General features: G+C 38.4%; 1 protein-coding gene across 3 annotated transcripts in view; it reads right to left on the bottom strand.

Moving 5' to 3' along the window:
* Positions 1-27,575, bottom strand: part of SLIT2 (slit guidance ligand 2) — a 446,646-nt gene that overhangs the window by 136,012 nt on the left and 283,059 nt on the right. For 2 of the 3 annotated variants that reach the window (XM_019552853.1, XM_019552854.1), the window contains exons 5-9: positions 27,028-27,099; positions 21,934-22,005; positions 18,959-19,122; positions 18,411-18,422; positions 13,855-13,993 (exon numbers count right to left, since the gene is read on the bottom strand). In XM_019552853.1, the coding sequence (XP_019408398.1) occupies positions 13,855-13,993; positions 18,411-18,422; positions 18,959-19,122; positions 21,934-22,005; positions 27,028-27,099 (459 nt within the window). The remainder of the gene's footprint in view (positions 1-13,854; positions 13,994-18,410; positions 18,423-18,958; positions 19,123-21,933; positions 22,006-27,027; positions 27,100-27,575) is intronic. The other variant, XM_019552852.1, reaches the window with a different exon arrangement.

The following is a 27,575-nucleotide window of genomic DNA, read 5'->3' as shown; positions in this document are numbered from 1 at the left end:
CAGCCATTAAAAATTATTTCTTCCTTGCACTGAAAGCATGCAGAACACTTATGTCAATGACTACAGTTTCCTTTTCAGTGTAAAGTAAATTTCTGCTTGGTGAGGCAGAATGCAGTGGAGCAGGGATGTTCAACACAGCCCACAGAGCCATTTCACCAGGTCCTGGCATGCATTTGTTTAAAGGTGCCATGGATTCTGATCCCTGATCCCAACAATTGTACCTCCTGCCATGCTATGTGTGCATGGCAGGAGACATGATTTTAGAATCAAGGATCAGATGCCAATTGCACCCTTTCTACTTGTCAGTGCATCATGATCCTGGGCTTCCCTTGTACTGGCAAGCTGAAAGCTGGCTGGCTGCAGTCTGGTGCAACTCAGAGTAGTTCCAGAACTGGGTCTGACAGTTAACTGACTACCAGCGCTGCTTGGGACTTTAAACCTGCCAGAGCTGCTAAGTATGAGATTTAAAGTTCCCAGCAAGGAAGGCCTTGGCTCCCCCTGCCAGGAGCCTCTGATTTCTTCCGACACCCTATAGAGCAGCCCTGGGCCCAGTTTGCCAGCACTGGCTCTGGAACAAACTGCAGCTGATTGGAGACCAGAGCTGCCCATGGTCAGTGCCAACAATATTTTCTGCATAAAGGTTGGAGACCAGGGCTGATTCTGACCATGAGCTCATTTTTAAGCATCAACCCTAGAGAGCTCTCATGTCTGGATATGCCACACATTCAATTTAAAGTGCTATTCAAACAAGCTATAAAAATGTCCTACATCATATGAGTAACATTTTTATGGATGGTTTGTCATTTTGTGGTGCCTTAAGTTGGGTGCATGTGTTATACTCTTGCCATTTATACCAACATTAATATATTAATGACATAAAATGTTACAAGTAGAAGGGCTGGGAATTCAGGGGTGGTGTGAGCAGGGGGAGGTTCTGTCCCAGGATCATCTGATACAGAGTCCTGATTGACTTGTCTGGCAGTCGCAGGGGGTGAGAGACTGCTGCATTAATCCCTATGGCACCATTCACCCCACACTGCTACCACCATGTCTGGATCTGACCCAAGAGGCTCTCTGCAGTCTCGATCCAGCCCCTCCAAGAACCCTGGGGCACAGGTGAGTTTGACACCCTTGCAACAGAGCAATATTCAGTAGAGAAGAATCAGTATATAAAGTGAAAATCTCAAAGGGGCACAATGTTTCTGGGTGATCCTACCCATGCTGGAGAATCCGTAACTGCTTTCCTGAAAGAGGAGGAGGGGGTATTTTCCCTTCAGCTTTACTTAATGCTGTAAAAATACTTATCTATTGTTATTTTTTTAAAGTTCTCTCTTGCTATAATAGTTTTCTTTTCCCCTGGTTATCCCTGATAACGCTTTCAAAACCTTCATCTTCTTAGAAACCCACTAAACCTAAACTTAAACTCAGTGATATGGGGATTTTCATTCTAGCTGAGGCTGTACATAATTTTTCTGAACCCCTTTGCTAAAATTGCTGCTGTGTCTGGCAAAAACAAGTTGCCCAAAAGAAACAAAGACTACTCCTTTCCAATCCTGCTCTAGAGGAAGAATGTGCTGCCTCTGCAGCAGTCCCACCCCAGGATAGCTTAGAATCTCATGATTGAATTCAATGAATTGAACACAAATCCCCTGTGTGGTGTATAGTAGCCTGTGTTTGTTTATAGGGTTTCACATAAAAGAAAAAACATGCCTTTTCTCTTAGTTTTGGAGTACAGGCTTCTTGCCCAGTTCTTATGCTTCATCCCTTTAGTTCCCCTGGACTGTAGAGTCAATCATGTGCCTTCTGAGTCTAAATTATGGCTTCTTTGATTAGATGCAATGATACGAAGAAGGTTCAAGAATCAACATGAACATTTCGTGTAGCAGAAGCACAAAACGTATTCTAATAAAGTATATAAATAATGTTATAGGTACTACAGTTACTTTGCTTGGCAACTGCAGTAAGAAAATCAGTACTAGCTTAAAATTGCATGATATAAAGTTTATGAAGGCATTCAAATAGCACTAATGAAAGTCATTATTTTTCTCTTTTATTTGATAAGCTTACAGGATTTTGTACCAGTTTTGCAAAAATATTATTTTTAAAATACAGTTCTGTTAAATTTGTCTGTGCTTTTTCTTCTTCTTCCATTGGACATTTGTTTTCTTTCAAATACCTTCTAATTTTTTTTTGAAATTGTATGAGCAGGCTTGGTTAAATATAAGATGTAAAAGTGAAGATTCACTTATTTTTAAAGTACAAAGAGGGGCAAGATGTTCTTAAATACATTGTTCACAGACTAATTTACACTAAGATAAAAGAGTCAAATCCCTGTAATATATTCTTTCTACAATATGGCTGCTATATATTTTTTCAAATATTTAACTAATAAAAGGCTAGGGATATGGTTTAAGTTTATGTAACTTTGTGTCTAAAAGATGGATTCTGTTTTCATTCCATCTAATCATTATAATTATATATAAATAATTATATCTGCTTACATAAATAGCTGCTGAAGTATTAACAACATTTTGCATTCTCTGTTAACGAGCCTTTCTGGTGTTGTTACAATATGCACAAGCACTGGATCTGGTACAACTGCTGACACAGAGATAGGATTGATGCTAAAGAGTGTTGTGAAAGTTACATTCACACTATTAAGTCCAAAAATGAACATTCCAAAAACACCATCATTTAAGACAAAATGAAGTCAGAAAAAAACTGTCTTCATAAAAACATACTTAAATGGTATCTATATTTATTTTCACTTACTGATGCTTGGACTTAATCATATAGTTTAAAGGACTACCTTTTATTAAAGCAGTACCCATTCACACACGCTGGGAGGTGGAAGCAATACCCAATATGTACAATGTGTCATGCAATCTGGGATGATTTCTTTAAATCGGTGTAGCAAAGCTATAAGCAGATCATTTCAAATGAATATCAATAAAACGTTTATCACAACTCTAAATACCATACATGGCATTATAAATTAGAGAATGATTTCAAGAATCTAAAGAAATCTTATCGGTATCTTTTCTTCCTTCTTTTCTTTTCTTTTCCTTTCCTTTTTTGTGCGTCTTTCTACAAATGAAACTATGTTCCCTAATTACTATGAATTCCACTGCACAGACCTCTGAGGGAAAGAAAAAATATATTAATAGTAAATTTTAGAAACCTCTAAAAATGACATAAACTTGATTTTCTGTACATAAAAATGTCATGTCTTTAAAGCAAGACAGAAGCAAATGCTTTGTTTTTCACTGAAAGCTGGAACCTCCCTAATCCAGTAGTATTAAATTTCAATTTCAAGCCCAATGCATCACTACATATTGGATCTTAAACCTAGCATTGGTCCTGGATCATTGCCTAGGCAAGGCTTTGAGACAGTATAATGTTTTTAGGAATGAAATTCACTTTTGAAGGAAACCTTATATTTGGATTATTATTACTTTTTTTTAATGGCAGTTGTATAAAGCTGTTCAGAGGTTTGGAATGTTATATTAAGCTCTGGGAACGATAGATTAGCACAGAGCAATTATCTGAGGTGGTTGAAGAGGCATGATGTCATAAAACTATCACATTTATCATATAGTTCTCTCTCCATCACAATACATGCTTATATATTATTGATGAAACACAATGCCCAGTTTTGGTATCCAGAATTCAGGAAGGATGTTTATGAACTGGATATGGTTCAGAGAAGAGCTACAATAATGATTAAAATATTAGAAAATATGTCATCGCAAAATACTTAAGGAGCCCAATCTGTTAGGCTTAACAATAAACAGGTTAATAGATTACTTCAGGGGGAGAGAAAAATGAGAACTTGGGGCTCATCCGTCTTATAGAAAAGAGTATATTAAGAAGTTGAAGCTAGGCAATTTTAGATTTGACATGCTTTCCCCTCCCCCCCAGTCTTACTCATTTATAGTTTGACTCCTTGGGAAGCTTGTAATAATATTAGCAGACAGGATTTGCCCAGATTTTCTTAGTATACTCTGGCTTTTATTTAAATGAAAAAAAAACCACAATAAATCACTGCTTGCTAGAACACAACAAACTTCATAAAGGCAACACTCCTTATTCCCTAGCTCACCTTTCCCTGGGGTCCTTGAAGTTGTCCATCTGTGTTCAAAAAGGTAAAACTTTCCCCCATTTCACTGGCTCCTGATGCAGGCAGCTTGAGCTGCTGAAAATGGCTAAAGAGACCAAATGCCTCAGTTCTTGCTGTTTTATAACCTTGCAGCCTTTCTGCAAGGTGACTTTGTAGTCAAGGCAACCTTTACTCTGACATACCTGTTATCTTCAGTAAGAGCCAGAATATTGTCTAGGATATTTATATATGAATACATGAACATCTCCATTTAATGACCCTTCATTGTGAAATCTGTGCTCAACTTTGGAGTTTCAGCCAAGCACAGAACAGAGACAGTAATAGGGTGTACATTCACAATGGAGTTGGCAGGTTGGGAAAGACGCATAGAAAATACTCACAGCCTTACATGGAGTCTTTTAAGTTTAATAGATGAATTTCCCAAATTACCTTACCTTGTTTTGGATAAACTAAATCTATCAAGATTCTTAAGCTTCCCTCTTCATTGCAGGTTTTCCAGACTTCACCCCATACTTGAAGCTCTTTTCAGAAATCTTTCCAATATTTTGACTTACTTGTTAAAGTGTGGGCATCAGAATTGGACACATTACTGCCAAAAAAGTTCTCAGAAAAGTTTGTAGTCCTGCTAGACAGTTTCCTATTTATACAAAAGTAGCCAAGCACTAGTATACAGTCAGTTAGTGATGGGCTTAAGGACGATGAATAAGCAGGGGCGGTGGGATAAGGGGAGGTGGAAGAAGATGAGAACTGGCAAAATGATAATAAAGCCCAGAGGCTTTAGCAAGAAAAAGCAAGAAGGAAGGAATATAAATATGGGAACTGGCAGGGACAGATCAATAAGATTAGCATCTGACAACTGAACTGCTTTCATTTTTTATACAAAACTATTTATCAGAGCAGGTCATCTTTCTCTGACTACAGCAATACAAAAACATATTCTACTGCTAACTTCTTTATTTTACCTTTCCTTCATACCACTATGCTGAGGAATGGGATTTTGTAGACAGGTATTGGATCTTGAGTGTCAACTCATACAAACAAACTAAAAAGTCTTTCAGAAATCAACCTAGACCACAAAGCTTCTTGACCCATTATTTTGAATGAACATCCTGTTACTTACTTTGGGGTATTCCTTTTTAAGTAACTAGTAGGTTTAATAGTACTGCTCCCGGGGTGGTTCCTTCCCATTCTAGGAATTCCCTGTTTGGTCATGTGTAAGGTTGCATCCCATTCAAATGGATCCCAATAAATTTCTAGAAAGCATTCTAAGACTCCCAATGTGGTAGATGGACTGCCATGTGCAACTAAATGGAGGGAAATCAAATGGGAGCCTAGAAGTGCCTTGTGGGTACTGCAAACTTGAAAGGACTCCTTAAAGAAGATTATGAAGTGGGCTTTCTGAGCTTTCCAAAAGAGCCCTAAATTGGAGAGAAAAAGAAATAGGTGCATGGGACATCCCTTATATCTGACGTGAGCTTAATAAGTGGAACTCATTCGATACATTACCCAAGTAAAAAAAAAAATTATGTAAAAAAAGATTTTGGGTCAAACAATAATTGAAAGGCTAAAGGAACATGCTGGAAATACCAACAAAACAGAATTTCTGTGGAAGAAATAATCATTTTTAATCTGCTAAGATTTTGGGGGGCTTAGACATTACAAAAATACTAACTGAGAACCACCTGATATATTTTATCTGGGTTTTCCAAAGCCTAGCTCCTGTACAAGAGGCTATTAGAGAAACATTCCTGTTCTGAAGTAGGAAGTAAAGGCAAGCACCTGAAACTGGCTAAGAATCAAGAAAGCAGCAGTCACATTTCATCATGGCAGATAGTTAACATAGGGATGTTATAACACTATGTACATAATCATTTACATCTTGGGTGTCAAATATACAGCCCATGTACCAAATCATCTGGCACTCAGGGCTTCTCTTCATGGCTGTCAACAGCCAAAGACTTAATGTCACTGCCACTTAACCCCATCTCCACCCCATGGCTGTCAAAGGCACGCTGTCAGTAGGGCCAGCCTCAGGGAATGAACACCACTGTATAGCTAGTGTTTTCGGTAGTAACTAAAATCAGCAGCATTAACCCCCAGCCTGCTGAGCATGCTGGTGGTATTGACTTCTTGGCTGCTGGTACCAACACAGCAGTGTTGGCTGCTATGGCCAGGAGACCTGTGGTCTGGGTCTGGCCCAAGAGAAGCCCTGCAGCCTCAATCCAACCAATGAAACAAGTGAGTTTAACACCCTGGATTTACATACCAAAAAATCCTCTGTGCTAGATCCATCCACGGACTGAGGAAGCCCTCCAGCCCTATGATGTACCTATAGAATAGGGAACGGCCTGCTGAGCTATGTTGTTTTCTGTATAGGTTTCAGGGGGACCTGCAGGAAGACTTAGCCTGGTTTTTTCTCCCCATCCTGAGCAATATGGAAGTTTCTGTCATGCTGTGCACTTACAATGGTACGTGAATGAGATACTAAGGCCTTATGTTAGAGAGATGCATGATTGAATCAAGCTGAATCCCTTCATTCCCCTAATGCTCCAGTAGGCTGTAGACTTTGCCAGTGCAGTGCCTACTACTGAAGCATCGTGGCTTTATTATGGGCATACTGAGTTATTTTCTGACACAAAGCCAATATATTCAAGTGGAGTGCAAGTACATACAGAGAAGTTAATTTTAACACTATGATTCAGTTAAATGTATTGCAGACAAGGGACACAGTTCTTCTTTGCAAGCTTTTGGATACAGCCATCCTTCTTTAGGCTGAGGAAACCTAAAAAGGCTGTTTGTACCCAAAATCTTGCAAGGAAGAATTTTTCCAACTATTTTAGTTTGTTTAATAAAAGATACAGGATTTACCTAAAGAACCTTGTCTGTCTATGTCCTTAGACCAACATGGCTACAGCCAATAACCCAGTTAAATGTATTGGCATTTTAATGGAATAAAGAAAAGACATTTCTTCATAGTCTTCTCCCAGCTAAATGTAAAAAGATTTGCAACAAATAATATGGGTGATAGAGCTTCTTTAAAATGGGTTACAAGAATTTCTAGAACTTTCTATTATATGAAAACTTAAATATGGAAACTACATCATGATTTAGAAAAGATATGAACATTGCAGTAGCAAAAGGTAAAAGTGACACAAAATGTTCTAAGTTCTTTGATCATCAAGATCAGAAAACAATGTAAGGATCTTTAGAAGTACTAACAAAGCTAAGTGGACAAGTAGTACAATGTATGGCATTATATATTTAGGTAGAATAATATGATGTACTTCTATACACTACTGGGTTTTAATAAACTGAAATAACAGGAGTAAAAAGCTAGGAATCATTCTGGACAGATCAATAAAACCACACCTATTCCATGTGCCTTGGAAGCAGAAGAAACGAAAATGGAGTATTAAGATGGATAAAAATAGTAATAACTATAATCCTATTATATATATAGACGATTCATTCTCATCTGGAATATCATGTACAGTTTTGGTCACTTCACCTCAAAAAAGATATAAATCAGAACTAGAGGGAGTTCAGAGGCAAGCGATGAAATTGATTAAGGCATGAAAAGAGCGAAGACGATTGAAAAGGATTGGAATGTTTAGTTTGGAAAATATAAGAAAGAGAGACAGATATGATGGAGGTATTCAAAATAATAAACATGAGGTAAACTAAGAAATTCTACTTACCCTCTTTCACACTACACAAATAATAGGACATTTAATTAAATTCAAAACACAGGTATTTAAGAATGGAACCATTTCTTTTATACTTCACATCATTTACCTGTGGAACTCATTAGTCCAAAATATGGTTGAGGTTAGGAATTTACGAAGCTGAAGAATAGTTTGCTTTTCTGCTTATCAGATTATCCTTTCTACTTTATTTCTCTTGTCTGTTGGCTACCTAATAATATTTCTCTCATCCTTTTTTATTTACATATGGAGTTTTATATAGCCCTTTGTGTAATCTGGTATTCAGCCCAAGCTTTGTCTGCTTTTTTCTCAGACCCAAGGAATAATACTTGGTACCCTAAAGTTGCCTATATCTCTCCCAATTACACAGTTTGTCTAATAAAAGGTATCACCCAGAACAATTTTTGCCTCTTACAGAATAGATTATACATTGTTTTTTTAAAAAAAAAGAGCTTTTCTTCAGAAATCACAGAAACTCATACTTTCGGAAAAATACAAATATTATTCATGAATGATAAAACTCTTTCTCTTACGGCAGGGGTTTCAAACCCTGGGCCCTGGGCTCCTCCAGGACTGCATTCAAAGGGTCTGAGGCAGCATGGGTCTGTGTTTGGGCAATATTGCAGGTCCACATTCAGGTGATGGCAGCACTGGGGTAAACAAGGATTGTTTTTCCATAGCCCTTGCTATCTCCTCTCAGACGACCATCAGGTCCCAAGGACCCTGAAGACTTCACTGGGCAATATCCCGCTAACCCTACTGCCATCTTCTGGGAGCCCACTTGACAACTGGCAGGCTGGATGGAACAGTTCTGTGGGCTGTATGTTGGACACCTCTGCCCTACAAGAACAGGGTTTCATAATTTACCACTTAAGACTTTCTAGCACTCTCTACTGAATTAATTGGCCAAGACACTAGACAAGAGAGAACCTTGGCTCCTGGAAGCCATTATACTTAAGATACAATTAACGATCTGACCCTACCCACCACGATGGTCCCCATCCCTATCTGTTTACAAAACACTTATAATCCCTCTCCCATGGGATTCCACATTCCTGCAAACATAGTATGTCTACTTTTGCCCCATTCAGTATTGGCATAATCTTATCCCACCTCTTCCTCAATAACACACTTCTGACATTTATACACAAAGTCATGTACAGCCATTTAAATTTCACACAGGCATTGGTGCTCGGCACTCCACCACCTTGTACCCTTCACATCTGTAGCATATTGCATATTGGCAGTATGTGGCCCAATAACATTCTTGCCCGTACTTGGTACAGAGTTTAGACTGTCCAAAATACATTGTAAACCCTCCATGTGGCCCTATCTGAATTACTGGTAGTAAGTGAATTATCCTACCAAGGCTTCTCCCATCCAGCCTCATTACCACCGGAGCTCTCCACAATCCCGTCCATATACCATGTTTATCATGTATCTTCTCAACATACATAACTTTTTGTACATAATACTCTAACCCAGGGGTTCCAGCCCTTTTTAGGCTGAGGACCAGCAAACTGCAGACTGGAAGCGACTGCGGACCGGCAAACCGAGGACCAGCAGTGACCGGCATACTGTGGGCAGGTAGCCAACTCTTTCTTATACTCAGTCTAAAAAAAGGTTGGCTGCCAGTTCACAGTATGTTCGTCACTTCTAGTCCACGGTTTGCCAGTCTGCAGTTTGCTGGTCCACCGTCACTTCTGGTTCGGTACCCAGCCCTCCTGTGGACTGGCAGCCAACCCTTTGCGGTCCAGCACCAGGCTGCTGCCTGGGGGTTGCGAATCGCTACTCTAACCATTTCTTTTTCTCCCCCATCACAGGCATATCCATGTACATTTGAAAAATTATTGTCCTTTTTCTTGTCTTTTCTCCCTCAATAAAATGTAGCAGTTCTTCATTTCATCTCTCTCACCTACTGCCTCATATGTCTTCCAAAAATCCTCATAACCGTTTTGGCTCCAATACAAAATTTCCCAAGACTTCTGGTTAGGAAAGGTGACCAGGTTGTTCAAATGTTCTGCTTTAACATCCAAAACTTCAAATAATATTTTTCTAAAAATTAATATCTAGTCATTGTCTGAATTCTCTGTTGTCCTTCCCCTGCTACTACTGCTCTTATTCTAAGACATAGATTACCTGTTGCTCCATCTCTCACTTCCTTTCATCTTTTTTCTCTTTCAGATCTGGTTTATTCTACTGACTACTCTTCCTTTTCCCTTCAATTACTGTTTCATTCCTCATTTCTCCCTTCTGACCTCCTCTCCTCATTTTCTCCTGTTCTTCCTACTGACTGGACTCTTCCCTCATTGCTTTCTTCATTCAAGCCTCCTCCCACACCAGTAATCCCAGTATACCTTTCTTTCTTACATTCTTTCATCCATTCCTCCCCACCTTTGTCCATCCTCCATCAGACTCTCGATCTTTGCTTCTGCTCTCCAATTGATTTATCATCTTTTGGTCAACTTCCTGTTTCATAACTGTCACTCTCATCTCCAACACTGTTGCTAATGCTGTTCCAGGATCCGCAAACTCCTCCTCCTATTCCATCCCAATACTCTGTCACTACCCCCACCACAGCACTTCTGGGATCAAGCTAAGCAGTAGGCCTCCACCACCAGTGGCATGGCTTTGCGGTCTACACTTGATCTTAGCCAAAGATGGCCACGAAGCCATGCCACTGATAGGAACTGACCCCAAAGACAGGTTAAGGCAGCCCAGCCAAATAAGATATATGGTAGTGCCCACTGTGCTCAGTCCCCCGAAGCATCAACTCTTTTTCAAGTCATGGTGAGCCCCTATCTTGCATACATTTTTACTCTGTTCACTCCCACAACTGAAATACAACTTTTTTTCCATTTCCAATTATTCCTGTTTCTGTACCAGCTTTGAATGTCTGGAAAACATCACTAAATGGTGCCCCAAACAGTTCACTGGAAACCCTTCTGCTTCCCCCACCCTCAGCCTGTTGCACAGGATTAGTATGGCCCTGCCCTCCATGACATGGAGCCAGATTAGACTGTCCTGCACCTCTTTTGCATGTGCATTTTTGGAGGATCCAAGGAATCATGAGAAGAACATCTGGTTCCAGTCATGAGTGGTGGGGGGCAATTAGTACCTAGATCATTTGGTGGGGATGGGGGTATCTGGATTACACACACATACTAAGCGATGCTGAAGTGTGGAGTCACCATGACTTGAAATGCTGTTGACTCTGTTGGGACCTGCCCAGACCAATGAGCTAAATCAAAAGCCTTTTAGCTTTGAACTATTTTTATGCATTGCTTCTTGGCCACACATGAGCCAAGATCAAGTGTCACCACTGCACTGGTCCGGTACCTGAGTCAAAATGGATTTAAATAGCATTGTGTGGTAGAGGGTGCACCCCTGTCCAAATGCACTGTGGACAGGATGCCAGCTTCCAGTGGGAAGATCTTGACTACATGGCTACTTTATGGAAATGGGGGGCTCCTCCCTAGCTTGCTCCTGTGGCCATTGGCTGAGGGCAAGCAGGACTCAGGGGCATCTGAACCCCAATCCTTCAGGCTTGGGCCTGCACACAGGATGCCTGCTGAAAGATTTGGAAGCATCTGAAACCCTAAGATGAAAAGTCTGGGGTGGAGGATACTTGCTGGTTGCAGAACCACACATGGTGTTTGAATGATTGAGCTTTGCTCAATCAAAAGGATTTGGAACTAATCTGGCTAATTTGAACTGGAACACAAAAAAAAAATTCCCCCAAAAATTGTTTTTTAAACATATATATGTATGTGTATTAGGTAAAAAAGAGCTGCTTGAAAGTGTGTTTATGGATTACCTCTGCTAAAACTTGAAGCATTTTCAAAAAGTAAAATACTTTATGAATTCTGGATGAGCAAAGTCTATGTGTACCCATAGTAATTTGCCTATGTGCAACTGACTATATGCATGTTTATTTGAAAGTCAGTATTTTCAAATGTCCTCTTCCTTCTATGTGCTTAGGGACAGGAGCGTCTGATAGTAAGGGGGAGGAGAGGCTGTAGGGAAAAGGAGTTGGCGGGGCAGAAGGCAGGGAGGGCCACTTGAACCTTCCGGATTTATTTTCCCTTCTGTTCCAGTGGATGAGGGACAAATTCAAGGCAAACCTCCAATAATTAGATTCTATAACTGGAAAATTATAACTAATACATTTTCCATATAGATAATCTAATTATTGTACAGTTCTTATATATTCAGGGTCATCTTATACGTGAGTAAATATGGTGCTTTCATTACTTTAATTGCCTGTACAGAGTCATTATTTAAATACTGTGTTATATTTTTTAAACCAACAACAAAACAGTACCTATATTATATGCATGTAAATGAGAGAAGTTCTAAAATCACAGAAAAGTAGGGCTAGAAGGGAACACAGGAAATCATCTAGTTTAACTCCCTGATCATTGCAGGATCATTTAAACCATCCCAAGGCAATCTAAAATGTTCTTAAAAATTCCGAGGATAGAGAGTCCACAATCACTCAATACTTAACTACCTTTATAGGAGATGGCTTTTCCTAATAGCCAATCTAAACTTCCCTTGCTGTAGTTTAAGAGCCCATCTTGTTCCCTGAGACTACAGAGAATAGACTATCACTATACTCTTTACAGACACCGTTCACGTACTTTGAAGATTGTTATCAAATAATCCTCAGTCTTTTCTTCTCCAGACTATATAATCCTGATTGTTCCAATGTACTATCCTTGTAAATCATATTTCCTTGACCTGTAATATTTTTGTTGTCCACCACTGAATTCTATTTAATTTACCCAAGTGTAATGCCCCAAACTAGACACAATACTCCAAGGGCGGCCTCATCAGTTCCAAATATTCCTTGACTTGCAAACAACACAACAGCACTTTTATTAATACAAATCAGCCTATTGATTTTTTTTTATTCATTTGGTTTTTTTGTTTGTGTATTTTGCAACAAGAGCACACTGTGTGTTTATTTTCATTTTATCATAAACTATCAGCCCTGGGCTGGTTTCTATGGTACTGCAGTTTAGCCAGTCATTTCCAAGTCTGTATTTGGGTGTGCAGTTGTTACATCCTTGCACTTATCCTTACTGAATTTCATTCATTTAATTTAGGACCATTTCTCCAATTCATCAAGGTCATTCTGAATCCTAATCTGAAATCCTATCAAAGCCTCTGCAACACTGCTCAAATAGGTGCCATCTGTAAATTTACATTTTTACATTTTTAGATTACTTATGAGGTACTAATATACAGGAAAAAATCTTGCCTTCATTTGTACTTGTGACTATCCAAGGAAGAGACTAGGTTTTACTGGATATGAATTACAGCAGAATTTTCTTGTCTAGATACAAGACATAAAATGGGAATATTTCCATTGTGTGTAAACAATGTGAAAAGGGAGATTCAACGTATAGTGCTATTGGCCAAGAGCTAGAAGCAGCTGGATGTTCCATAAATATTGACATTATATTCGAAAAGTTAAGCCACTCTCTACTTACATATCCTCTACTTCTTCCCCAATATTACAACCAAAAAGATTGCATTTCAGACCTCTTCCCATAACCCTATCTCTACCTTCTGAACCTGCTTTTCTTCAAATACCACTTAGGAAGGCTTACTGGTTAGGGATGTTTTGCGAGGGGTGTGTTTCACTGGAACAGGTGGTAAGAAGTGATTGAAGGCTAGCAACTCCATGGGGAAAAGTTAAGGCCATGGCATGTGATCAGTGCTGAAAGACCAGAGAGAAAAGCCCTAAACTTTTAATGCCCCACTTAAAGCCCATTTCTAAACTGAACATTAACTGTAAAGCTCTGATTAGTACTCTGGAATTAAATTACAACTAAAAATATAAGGCCATAATACATATTTTCCACATTACAGTCTTAAATATGATTGATATTTCTGAACGGCAATACATATTAAAAATAACCAACTTACATCATACATTAACAGCAATAAGTGTAAGTGTATAAATGGAAAAGATATATATATATTTATACAATTTAATGGCAAGAAAACAAGATTACATACATTTCAGTAATGGTTTCTGGAAGATTGGTTGGGATATCAGTAAGGCCTTTCCCCCGACAGTCCACAATGTTGTTACTACAGGTACATGCAGTGGGACAATGCAAAACACTGCAGGAGGGAGCCATAAAAGACTGATGACCTGGAACACAGAACAGATTGCTGCTTTTAAAACTACAGCATACTATCAAATAGAAGTCCAGCTCATCCTAATAGCAAATTACATTCTTTTTCTCTCTTTTTACGAAGACCAGGAATAATTCTTAGAACAAACATGGCACGAAAACAGACATAATGAGTTAATTTATTAAAACATCTAAATAATGCGTACACTTTTAAGCAACATTAACAATATTAAAGAAATCAGATTAATTGCTTTAGTTCTTGAGTTCATTTTTTAGCTTCGCTAATAGCACATGTTCAAAATCAGTTTGCTGCTTTAAAATAACTGGATAAAACATTATGTACTGAAGATACTGTACAATATTAACTTAGATTTTCAAATGTAAAATTACTTTATTTTTAAACCATATTATATAAAAATATTGTTAATGGTAATGAACAAACTGTGCTACCAGAAACAGACATGCCTAATTAGCTTGGTATATTCTATTGTGCAACCACACAATACAAAATTTCTTTTAATATAGGTACACCTGTTATGTTTTTTCATTTTTTTCCTCAAAACTATGCGCTTTTTTTAACTCCAGAACTCAGAGACACCTTGGACAAAATTGTGAAGTTATGCTTCAGTGAGGTTATATATTTGTTATTCCAGATGAAAAAAAGGGAAGAAACCCTTCTAACACATCTTAATTTACATAGTTGGAATTAAATAAGTAAATATTTTTCTAAGTTCTTTGTGCTATCTTTTATCAAGTGACCATGTGTGTTCACTGCATTTAAGCTGAATAATTTCAGAGTCAGAAAAATAGATCAAAGTATGATTTATGTGCACTGTTAAAAATGTATAAATGGCACGTTCTCTAGTATAGCCAGTAAATCTAATTACTGTAGCTATTCAAATTCAGGATGGCACAATATTTTCTTTGCCTTCCCTTTTTGTTTAAAACAAAATAATATAAATCTGTTAAAACATTCCTGACCTACTTTTGTATCACAGATCTAAATTTGAAGATCTCCATGTCTATTGTATAATGTTATACTGTAACCTAGAGTCCTTGGTTGTAGCTGTGTTGGTCTAAGGACATAGGCAGACAAAGTTCTTTGGGTAAATGTGGCATCTTTTATTAGACCAACTAAATAGTTGGAAAAAATATTCCTTGCAAGCTTTTGGGTACAAACACTTCAGGCACGGGGAAAGTTCGCTGTTGCTTTATGTGTTCTCCTGAGTGAAATGGAAACCACTATGCAAAATGCAGGTGTGTGGAAATGCAAGTACGTAGCAGTGAGGATCAAAGACCCTGAGAGAAAGCAGGTGTGAGACAAGTAGCTGGAGTGGCAAGGGCAAGGTGCAGAGGAGGGGAGAAGGAGAAGGGGAATTTGAAGTGGTAATAGAAAGTGGTATAATGCAGACAGGTTACCTGAGGTTATTGGATGTCAGGCAGGTTATCATGTGCCATAAATTCAATGTCTATATTTAGTCCATGATTTTTTGTATCCAGTTGATTTATGAAGTAAAGTTCATAGGCTTGTCTACAAAAGGTGTTTTTTAAATTCCCTTTAAGGATTAGAACTGAGAGATACGGGAGAGATTTGTTATCTTCTGAGAAGTGTGCACCTACAAGTAGTTGGGTATTTTTGTCTTTGATAGACTTTTGGTGTGAGTTCATTCTGGTGCACAGTTTTTGTTTGGTTTTTCCTACATACTTTCCATCTGGGCATGTAGTGCACTGGATGAGATATATATGACATTTCTGAAGGTGCGGGTGTAAGATCCAAGATCCACTTCAAATCCACCCCACTCTCCCACTCCACCCCAACTACCTTTCTTGCAGGGCCTTTGATCCCTGCTATACATTTGCATGTCCACAAACCTGCATTTTGCATAATGGTTTCCATTTCACCCTGGAGAGCACACAAAATGACAAATAAGTCTCTCTGTGTCCAAAGAAGGGTGTTTGTACCCAAAAGCTTGCAAAGAAAAATTGTTCCAACTACAGTAAAATTCCTGTTATCCAGCATTCTACTAGCTGAAATACTCTATTAACACACCACCACATGCAACTGTCCTGTGCTGCTGTCATCCCCCACCCCGTACTATTGCCACTGTGTGTAAGCCCCCCGGTATTTTCAGATATCTGGAATTTTTACATAACCACTACCTGGAATTCCCCACTCATGCTGGATAGCAGAGATTTTACTGTATTCAGTTGATCTAATTAAAGATACCACATTTACCCAAATAACCTTGTCTGCATACTGTAACCTAGAAACTTTATCACGCTAAAATAGATAAGCTTGATGTAACTAGCTGTTGTGCATACTCAGTACTTGATATATAGTTGTTCCATTTCCTAAATTATACTATGAAGAATATTAGCCTCCTGGGACAGCAGTTTTTAATGTTTAAAATTTAGAGGCAAGTAAGATGTACATGAGAGCAAAAAGGAGCCAAAACTAACATAGTATATATATTTTATTATTTTTAAGATCTTAAATTGTATTCAAACTTAGTAAATAAAAATAAACTAGTGAAGAGATGAGAAACACATACTGATTTTCCCTCCCCAAAACAATATTTTAACAAGAAAGCTAATATCTCCTATAACAGGGAAAATGAGAATATTCACCGATATCTGCTTAAAGCCAAATTTAATTTTCAGGTGGTATATATGATTCTTGTTGGGATCCCCTTATCTAAATACAAAGGCAATTTTTTTTGAGCCAGTAGACATTAGACTCAGGATGGTAATGAAAGAACTAACTCTTAATTTTATAGACGGGTTAACATGAGCAAATCCCTGCTCCGGTACAAAATTTCACTGAGGTCAGTGGGGTCCTGTCTGGCCACAGAAGTCCCTCAGGACAGAAAAGACCTTCACAGTGGATGCATCTACATATTCATTTGATTTGGGATCAGTTTACTCATGGGTAAACCACTCATGAGTAAATGCTCCTAGGCAGGCATCTACATATGAAAGGAAGCTGGAGCAGATTTGTTACTAATGACAGCAAACTACTGCTACTTCCCAGGGCCCTGCAATGAGCCCTTGCTCCCACCAGGGGGAGATCTAGGATCTCCCTGGGTGATAGCCATGGGGCTGGCAAAGAGCATTGGGCCAGGAGCCCTGTCCCTGAGGGCTGCCTGCTGCTGGGGTGGAACCAATCTTCCCTTACCACAGCAGCAGAGAGTTCTTGGCCTGGCTCCATGATCAGGGGAGTTGGAAAGAGCTGCAGGGGAAGAGGAGGTCTTAGTTCCTGCCTCAATACGCTGGTGGGGCAGCTAGCTTGTTGCTATCTGGCCCACTGGCAGATCAGGGCACGGGGCTGGGACCTACCTCACCCCTGAAACTCTTTCCAAGCTCCATGCCTTGATCACTGAATTGGGGCATGGGGCTGACCAGGATAGTTCGCAGCCCCTGCCCCAAACACAGGGTGGAAGCTGGGAAGCCTGTTCCCCACTTAGCTCCACAAGCACACAGCTGGGCAAGCAACGTTTCCCATACGCCGTGGAGAGCTGCTGCTGTGAGCTCCTGGCTGGCAGGGTCTGGAGAGCCTGTTCTCTGCCCACACCTCGGTGGGGAACAAGCACTCCAGAGCCATGTGGACCTGAGCAGGGAACTAGTTTACCACCCTGTTCTTTGACCAGATCTGCACTCATGGAGCTGGACAGGGAACAGGCTCCCCAGCCTGCACTATTAGGGAACTTCCAGTGCCAGCTTCACACCAAGAGGCTAGTGCTGGGAGACCCTCATTTCCCAGCCCAAGCTCAATGGTCATGGGCTGGGAGACCCTTATCTCACAGCAACAGCTCTGTGACCATGAGGCTAGCACTGGGAGACCTTTATCTCCAAGCCTTTATGTTTATAAGGATCTCCCAGCCTCTCTGATCGCAATGGCAGAACAGGGGCTGGGAAATAAGTATCCCCCAGCTCCCAATCCCTAATCATGATCTTGGTGGAGGGGGCTTGGAGCTTCCTGCTGCTGGGACAGGGGGACTTAGTCCCTACCCAGGCTCTGGTGGCAGAGCCTGCACTGGCAGCAGGCAGTTCCTAGCGTCAGGGAGTAATCTCACCCCCTGGTGGACAGGTGACCCAGAGTAGATTTCCTCCTGGTCAGTCATCTACATGAGTGCTACTGCACTGTTACTAATCTCGAGTAAATTTGCTACTTACATTTGCAGGTAGCAAATTTACTCGTGATTAGCGAGATTTACTGCATAGTAAGCATGTGCATATGGAGACATACTTGCTTACTTCACAGTAAACTACACTACTGTGCAGTTAAGCGTCTTGTGTAGACGCTCCCAGTAAGTCTAAATATAAGCTGGACATATGCAAGTATCTAGATGTCTTCGGAAAGTCTGAAACATTAGCCAAAGTTTACATATACATTTCAATCTGAGCATAAAAAAGGAGAAAAAAACATTAACTTGCCTTCTTCCTCATCTAGAAGATATGAAGAAAGGGAAAAATTGAACAGAGAAAAAAGTGATTAGTAATGAACTGTTAGTAATGTCAATATTCATGACAGAAAACAACCAGATGTGCTAAAGCAGACAAAAGTCATTCTACAATTATTTTGGGAGTACAGAGATAAGGAAAATTACAGCAAATACTGAAGAAAGGGAAAAATGAGCTCATCCAGTTAAAAGTCATTTCATAAAAATAGTTGCCTCAGTGTCTCAGATTGAATGCTTAGATTTTATTTTTCAGGTAGCTCCATCCCAAATAATTTGATTTTTGGAAGGATGTGCGTATAGTTTACATACATATCATTTCCCAAAGTACAAAACGTCACAAACACTCATACTGGAGTCACAAATATTTCCAAATTAACTGAACAGATTTTTAAACAATGTATTTGGACTTAGAAGATCTGAAATTCAGAAAGATATTTTACAGTGTACATCATTAGCAGCCTCCATTAAGATGGTTTTAAATGTTCATTAAGACAAAGCACCAACAGAATATGTAATCCTTACCACTGCAGACAAATTCTCTTTTTTGAACTTCTGCTACATTGTGTCCTCTCAGGTGGGATGGGCCCATGCACTGAGTGTAGAGCCCAACCCGGGGACGCTGACGCAGCCAATCAGACAGCCAGGCCAGGTGGCAATCACAGTAGAGGTTGTTGGAGTGGAGTCGACTGCATGAAAGGAAACAATCTCCATGTTTAAATTAGAAAAACTAAACAAAAAAACTAAAACAAAAGTAACTTGAGTGAAAGCATTAAATGAACATGAAGGATTTACTTTTATGAACCCCTTAAATGAGGGGTTAATCTTTTAAAATTTTTATTTGATGTTTGAGAGTTTTGTAGCTTTATTAACCTTTAAGTAGCAAAAAAAAAGTCTTTTTAGCTTTTAGCCAATTAGTTTAATGAAAACCTAAGTTTGCTAACATAAAATTGAGTATCTACAGCTTCTTCTTTCTTCCCTGAAAGAGAAAAGCAAATACACAATGACTTCAAAAAGCCTTGGAATCCCTTAGCTCAGATCTGTGCAAAAGGCAAGTAAGACAAAAATATCTGAAGTAAATTGTCCTATAATAATAATATACTGACAGAAAAAAAATTAATAAAAGATTTGGCTTCCAGTTAGAGATATCAGTAAGTCTGGTCATTATTAGTCTCTATAGAAACTGCTTGCAAAATCCTTTTAGCAGGTCATATTCATTTTCTGCTGAACAAGACAGAATAATAATTCGATATAAAACACCTTCTTTCACATCCCCTTTCTGATTTCCTCTCTTTTTTTAATCACAGAAAAGGGGATTAACTGCTTTTGGCTCCTAGGGACCCATACTCAAAGCAATGTCTGAAATTAAAAGACCAAATGGCAGGGAGTGAAGGAATTAAGTAAGTTGCCTCTCTGTTGGCAGAGACCCACACAAGATCATGGCTCCTTGCCAAGTGGCAAAAAGCAATTTGCCATTGATAAAATACCAGACAAATGTATTCACTAAATTAGGTAATTTACTTCTGCCTGGCTTTTATGTTTTCTCAAACTAAGAAAAAGGACATCCAAAGTTATAAATCAAATCTTTGCTCCCTGAATCATCCATGACAGAGTAATGTCATTTTAGCCCTTTTTAGCTGACGTGCTCAGTCCTAACTAAATAACTGTAATGGATATGAAAAAAATTAGAACTCACTCAAGACAGCCAATTTATCCACTAAAAACTGCATTTAAGTAGCATTAAAGATGTAGAGCTGCCCCACAAGAACAAGATGATTTAACTGATTTTGTATTTCTATTCATAAAGAAGAAATTAAAGTTAGCATATTGTCCTCAGCTCATTTTACTATGTTTGGGTATTGTGGCAAATACAGCACACAAAATGAGTCACAATTCAAGAGCCATACATGGCCACTAGCAGTTAAGGAAAAAAGGTCTGATTCTTCATTCACACCTGTGCAAACAAGGAATATTTCCACTGAGATCAATGTAGTTAGTCCTCACAAAATGGTAAATGAAATAAGAATTAATACAGGAGTGATACATCTCTTTTTCTGCATTCTCCACTGGCGGTTTATTATTACAGCTGACTATCACAGTTATATAATACATGGTACCATGGACTAACTTTCTTCTGTTCATACGTTTTGAAAGAGCAAAAATTTCACAAAAATTGTAGGAAAGTCAGAAAGGCTGAACAACATGACTCACAAAAGTTTGTTGTATTAATCTTGCTTGTACTTAAATATTTGAATATGGATTAACCAAATATTTAAGTAATACAAACACACTGACGTATTCCAGTGCACAATACTAAACAGGCTAGTGGGAGTCCACAGACTAGTTTAAGTAGTAAGATAGGACTCAATCCTGAAAAGAAGGAATGCAAGATATTTTATATCTTTACATGACCTGTCCTATCAATTTCATAACTCTTACTTAACTACAGAGGACCTCAATACATACACAAACTTGTCAACATTAAAGTTTTTTAAACATCAAGGCCATTCTAACACATGCTGACTGAGCTGCAGCTTTAGATTATTTTTCAAGCAAACATCCCATTTATCTTTAATTTCTCCATCTTCCACTTCAGTGGGAGTTCTGCTTGGGAAAACACCTCTGGGTCAGGCCCTTACATAGATATCTATTTTTGTTTTTGCTTTTTAATCTAATTTGCATCTCTTTAAATAGCCCTTCTCAATTTTTATATAAACCCATGAAAAAAATTTAAAAAATGAATAAACCAAGCCAGCACTTTTTCAAACAGTCCTTTTGTTTTATTCTAGTAGCTTGAAGCATACTTTTATGTTTAAGTCATAACCTCTAAAAATGGGGGCCTCAATGTAAATGCTGGCACAGCCTTAATTATAACAGCACTACCGGATGATGCTATAATTTTATGTTACAAAGAATGTTGGAGAACCAGTTTAGTTTAATTAGGTCTGCTAGCAGTTCAGTAATAAAGCATAAAGATTTCCCATTTATCACATCTGACAGCCAATCAAAGATCCTTGCATGTTCTTAAATGAAATGTGACCCATCCAACAGCTCAAAGTAAAACAATTTTTTGACTTTCAAAAAAGCATCCATTTATTAGATGAAGTGTTCTGGGCAGGACAGTCTCTTGCACTCAGCTTCTCTAGAGGGTGAAGCTGATGTGAAAGTTATTTGTAACAGGGACTGAATATTGGGGCAGCCATGGAGACTGCATTTCCAATGCTCTAAATACCCTCCATAAAGAGACTGTAGCTGCTATTTTATGTCTTGAACTTACCATGAAGGTTTGTTAATTTGACCTGCCAGATCCATCTGCAGTGCATCTGTTCAAGCCTATATACCGCTGCATATCAATTTAGAGATTTTTCACTTTCTCTTTTATTTTCCATGACTCTGAGTCATCTACTTTGTTTTATAGAAGACAAGTAAAAGTGTGTGGAAATTGTTGTACATACACTAGAGTAATAGAAATGGCAACCATTTCCAACAGGGCTACTTACAAGGTTCTGAGTTTGGGCATGTGGTTGAAACTTGCCACTGATAATCGTGTGATGTTGTTGTTGTTGAGAGTGCTACAACATATAAAAAAGAACAAAGTCAGCTTGCTACAGTTATTAGTAATGCAGATATTGTCCAACAGTTTCTGAAGAAAATCTGATGTTATTAATGTCCATCTGATGTTTGTCATTTAATACGACCTGGGACTCCACAAAAACTGCTTAGAAGGAGTTACTACAAATGCTGAGAAAACTTATGGAAACAAAGCTGGAAATAACATTCTGGCATAAAAAAGAAGGATTTGGTAGCAGGATATTCAGAGGCCGGGGGAGTGGAAGGCAGTCATACTTGCCATGGCCAGGTTCTCTGCACTCGGCAGCAGCTACTATTGCTGCAGCTGGGGGCCAGTCTCGCTGTATGCCAGCTGTACACTACCTGCAGTAGCCCCGCAGCATGTGTCCTCAGGAGCTGCCAGTATGGTGCCCTTTCTAAATCAGAAGCTGGGGCTGTTTATCTGCCTCTATATTCTACTGAATACATTCTTAGAGACCTTGAATTTCATTCTCTGGAAGCGTAGGACCCACGTTTTGTAACTTTGAGGACAAGAGCCACCTATTTGTCATGGCTTTTTCTGGGAAGACCAACTCTACAGCTGATGGACAATGTAGGGCCTAGAGTTGGTAACTGTCATTTAGCCCTAGGTAGGTTATAGATGGTTTGTTTTGTATAAGACCTTTTGGATTCTTAATATTTTACCGAAAGTGTTATACACATGTTGGTTCTGGGTATGACTGTAAACTGCATCTGACAGCAGAGCTTGGTGGCAATGTGGAAGGGCTATTCATGGCGGGGTAGCTCCTATAAAATACCACAATGTTGCAACCTCCAGAGTACAACAAGTATAGGGTGCCTCAAAACCCTAGCCCTCCTACCTCTTGGGTCTCCTTGGTTGAAGAAAGGCTAAGGGACATCACCCTGGCAGGAACACACCCTTGCTGAGGTGTTAGACAGTCAGCAGCAGTGTTGTCCTTTGCTCTCTGGCAGAAGCTACAACTATCGAGGTACTGAGGGCATTTGTCCACGTGCTCCAGGTGTGGTGGTGGGGGCAGGGAGCACTTTAATTAGAGGAGCTCCAAGAGCCGCCCTAATTAAAGCGACTGCAGTGTCTCATGTATCAGTGTCCCTGTGCTTTAAAATGGCAGTGGGGACACATTAACCAAACTTGTCAAATGAGCTTTAGTTAAAGTGCCCCCACCACCATTCTGAAGTGTGGGGATGCTGATACACAAGATGCAGAGGCTGGGTGGAGCATACTGATTTGCACCATCCAGCAGACTCTTTTTATCTAATCTCCGCTGACATTACACACATTGGAGCAGTCTCTTCGCACATCTAGACACCCTGAAAGTCTGGACTCAAATTCTTGGAGCCTTCGGATTCTGTCTCAGTAGTCTAAAGGGCAGAGGGAGATGTGAAGGCTTGGGTACCTTCCACTCCTCCATATTCTTGCCTAGGTGTACACATCAAAGGTACACCTGGTTACTAGACCTCTTACATGTACACCATGATCTAGAGGATTAACGGTGGCACACTATATATACATTGCGCAATATATCATAAAGTTGGGATAGGCAGTGTGGACATAGCTAAGTAAATAAATGCTTGGTTATCTATGACTTTTCCTATACAGCATACTTTTATTTTGTGAAAATAAAAGAACCTCATGAAATGCCATGAATTTACTTATTGTATCTTACTTTACTTACTCTTTTATCTGCAAATAAAAGAAAGACCCATCTGAATTCAGAACAAGAAAGAGAACAGTATAATTTATGCAGTTTGTATGTTTGCCTTAAATTGTTCATTTGAATAGCATGGGGTATGTTTTCCAAAATTTTATTGTGAGTTCTATGTTATTAATTCTAACAGAGTATTGAAAGTTCCATTGCCTATATTTTTTTGCCTCGTGTTGAAATAGTATTGCAGTTTTATTTTCATACAAGCTCCATCTTTTCCTAAAATTTTTCATTAAAAGACAACGCTCCTGAAACACATCAATGTAAAGCGTCAGCCATATGGACAGAATAGGGCTTTGCACCTCCAATTCATTTAAACAGAAGCTGCATGGGTGATATTTGGCAAATATGCAATATGCTGCAATTTTACATCTTGAGCTTACTGATTCATGCTTCTAAATGTTATCTTTAGCCATGCATGAGGAATCTCCCTTGCATGTTTTCAGGATTACACAAATCAAAAAGGAGCTTAATCAGCAAAAAGTGTCATGTATCAACCCACAAAATAATTACGGGGGGGGAAAGCTGATACTAAGGGGAAAATAAGGGTACACTCTTTGGTAGGTCTTTACTTTTTCATTCAGGTGCTCTGATAGATCTACTAGTATGTTTCCTTTGCTTCACTCTCCATGAATTATTGATGGACATAAAAGAAAGTTTTATTGCTATTATTATTATTAAAAAGGAGAAATAAATCAATATAAATGTACACGATTCTTAGCTAGATAATTAGTAAAGATTCCAGAGACATTTAATACTCAATTCCATACTTTTGGTGTTTTATTCAGCTAATTATTTCTTCTTTTACCTATTCTGATCTTCCTCTTTCATAGCACCATTTGTATAGATACATTTGCTGGAGAATAGAAAAAAGGTATGTCATAGGAACTTAACCGATTAGGCCATAATCTATGTCATCCAATGACAAACCTATGGGTTGTTTTTTTTTAGATATTATTCTTAAAGGGATACTATCAACTTAAAAAAAATACACTTCTCCCTCAATGTTTTACCTATTGTTGCTAAATGCAAACCTTAAAATTATGATGACCAAAACAGATTAGAGAGAAATCATTTGCCTCCTCACACAGTAGCAGCAGAAAATTTGAAAAATATTCCCAAAATAAGAACATTTCACTGTAAGCCACCAACATTTTCACTGTAAAACACAGAGATTTGTTGTCTTAACTAGCAGGGTTCGGATTTCAGACTATTTTTAATTTTTTTTAATGGCCTACATTTCAAATTGACTGTGTCCCTTTAATGCTACTATCCTCTTAGCTTCTGCATTATTTCCAATATATCACAATGATGGAAAGTTATTTTTAACACCTGCACAAGACCTGTTACATTAACAAACATTTTAAAACTTTAAAAAAATATATTTAAATCTGAGTTGGGCTACATATTTTGTATTTGGAACATGACAATTGACATAGGTTTGCATTTTGATATAAATGATATTTTCAGAATTTAAACTAATCAAAAGCAAAAGCAAAATGTTTTGACTTATTGACTACTCAGTGTACATTAGGTAGTGGTATATCTTTTTTCCTCTTCTATTTATTTACTGGAAAATTTGGCTCCTGAAATTATGCAAACTACAGCATACTTGTCTCAACGTGATGTTTACATTTAACAACTTTTGTGTTGTTATTTGACAAATCAAATGGCTTAATTCAAGATGGTGAACTTTTTATTTATATGCCTAACTGATGGAAATACTATACATATAATGAGAACCAAAATTTTGCTTGACCCACCATTTTGGTGCTGTACTATTATTTTATATGTTTTTGAATCATTTGGACCCCCTGAAGTCCATGCACATTTTTGCCATATAACATGGTCTGTCTACTGTCTGATCATTAAAACTGGTGGCAGTAAGGAAACGCAAATAATATCTGATTTAATTAAAATATTCGTTTACCACCTGTTTCTTTTGGGCCCATAGAACCTGAAAGGAGGCCTGGTATTTTAAATTAAGTAACCTGATATCTGCTTGAACTTTAAATTGGGAAAATTCAAGTCACACTATGTGATTTCTGAGCATAAAAATTACATAAGGCATCAGGTAAGCAGAGAGATTACTAGCAACTATACACTTCACAATTTGAAAATATTAACATAAAATATTTTTACTCAGTTGTATAATGATAAACCAACATTTGGCTTGATTACTTAAGTCTTTCATGTTAAATTAAGCAGTGTGATAACATTTTTATAAATAAAAGGAATTTCCACACATATGTTCATAGTAAGTACAAATTAGATCAACAGCTGCTGAAGAACTGCCACCTTTTCCTTGAGTTGTTCACATTTTATCTTTTGGCTTTTATTTATTAAGAAACTCTTTTTTCTCAGAAAAGCTTCTTGATTTTTCCTATCTACCAACACAAACTAAGTTAGGAAAATTCCCTCTTGCAAGTCTGATTTAGTTTTGGGTTTCCAATGCATGTGAAATAAGAGTGATTTAAAACAACATTAAGTAATATTGTTGATACGGACAAAGTCTTTTGTTTTATTATAACATTTTCAGTCTTATAAAGTAACACTGAAATGTGACACTTTGATTGTCAAAGAAACATTTCAGGAATTTATTCTGTGCCTCAAATTCTTTTGAGAATTAGATATTTTGCTCATTATAGTTACTGTTTCAGGTCAGGGGTCATTGATGATTATTTTGTTACCTTTAACCTCATTTGACAGCAGCTTCAATACAATGCAAAATAAAAGTAAGCAAGGTAATACGCTATCCAAGCCTTCAATCAATGCCATAAACATAATGAACAGAAAAAATTCTGTTAAAAGCATTTAATGTGGATAGGCTACATATTTTCAGCATGACTATTCTGTTTACTGGAAAGTGGCTTCAGGAAAACATCTAGCATCACAATTGTATTTGATATACTGTTCTGTTTTTACATATAATAATTGGTCACATTTACGTAAGTTTACAAGACAAAAGCAGTATTAAACACATACAGCACTTCAACAATGAAAAATATGTTTTACAAAATGAATAGATTCATTAGCATCATCTTTTTTAAAAAAGACCTGGGTGTCTTTCACACAGTACATGCTGATTTTCTGTAAAATGCTTTTCATGCTCAGCAAAGGAATATCTGTATCTTTCCACATATTTTTGCCATTCTACAATACATCACAGTGGATTATTTTAAGACATGTTTCCACTAGACTGTTTTGACACCAGGGCTGCAGCTAGCAGATAAGCTTTTACATTAGTAGTCCCCAGATACTGAGCTCCCGTAAAAAGTAAGAGATACAAGCAGTACTTACAGCACTTCCAGGTCGCGAAGAGCCCTAAATGCCCCATCTTCAATACAGCTGATCTGGTTGTAATCCAGTTGCCTGTTAAACAGATTAGGAGGGTATATGTAAAAGAAATGAACGCTGGCAGTGTTATGTGTAAGAAAGCCTCCTTAAAGGTCTATGTAGCTAGGCCACACTAACTGAAATGCACTCACAAATACACTCATCTGCTTAAGAATGTCACACGCCATTCTGGCCTTGATGCTGCCACTGAAATCTCTTTTTGTTCTGAACTGTCTGCGCAAAGCAGCAGCTCTGGGAAAGCTCCAGTAAATAATAACTGCACCTTATATTAAATGCCAAAGGAATGCAATTTCATTACATCAAGAAAAGCTATCCATTAAAAGCTCTCAGCGTCATCTCGCTGAAACAATTTCATTAAGGTAAAGGACTGTAAATCACTTAATGTCACATGCATCCCCTCAGTGACCTAACAGAATCCATTTATCAGAGAAGCCCAGCTGCATGTTAATTTCACTATCCTTGGCAAGTAAAAGGAAGAGAGACCACTTTTT

Source organism: Crocodylus porosus, unplaced genomic scaffold, assembly GCF_001723895.1.
Source record: "Crocodylus porosus isolate Cpor-Errol unplaced genomic scaffold, CroPor_comp1, whole genome shotgun sequence".
In the NCBI taxonomy this organism is placed as follows: domain Eukaryota; kingdom Metazoa; phylum Chordata; order Crocodylia; family Crocodylidae; genus Crocodylus; species Crocodylus porosus.
This window is presented reverse-complemented; position numbering and strand designations above follow the sequence as displayed.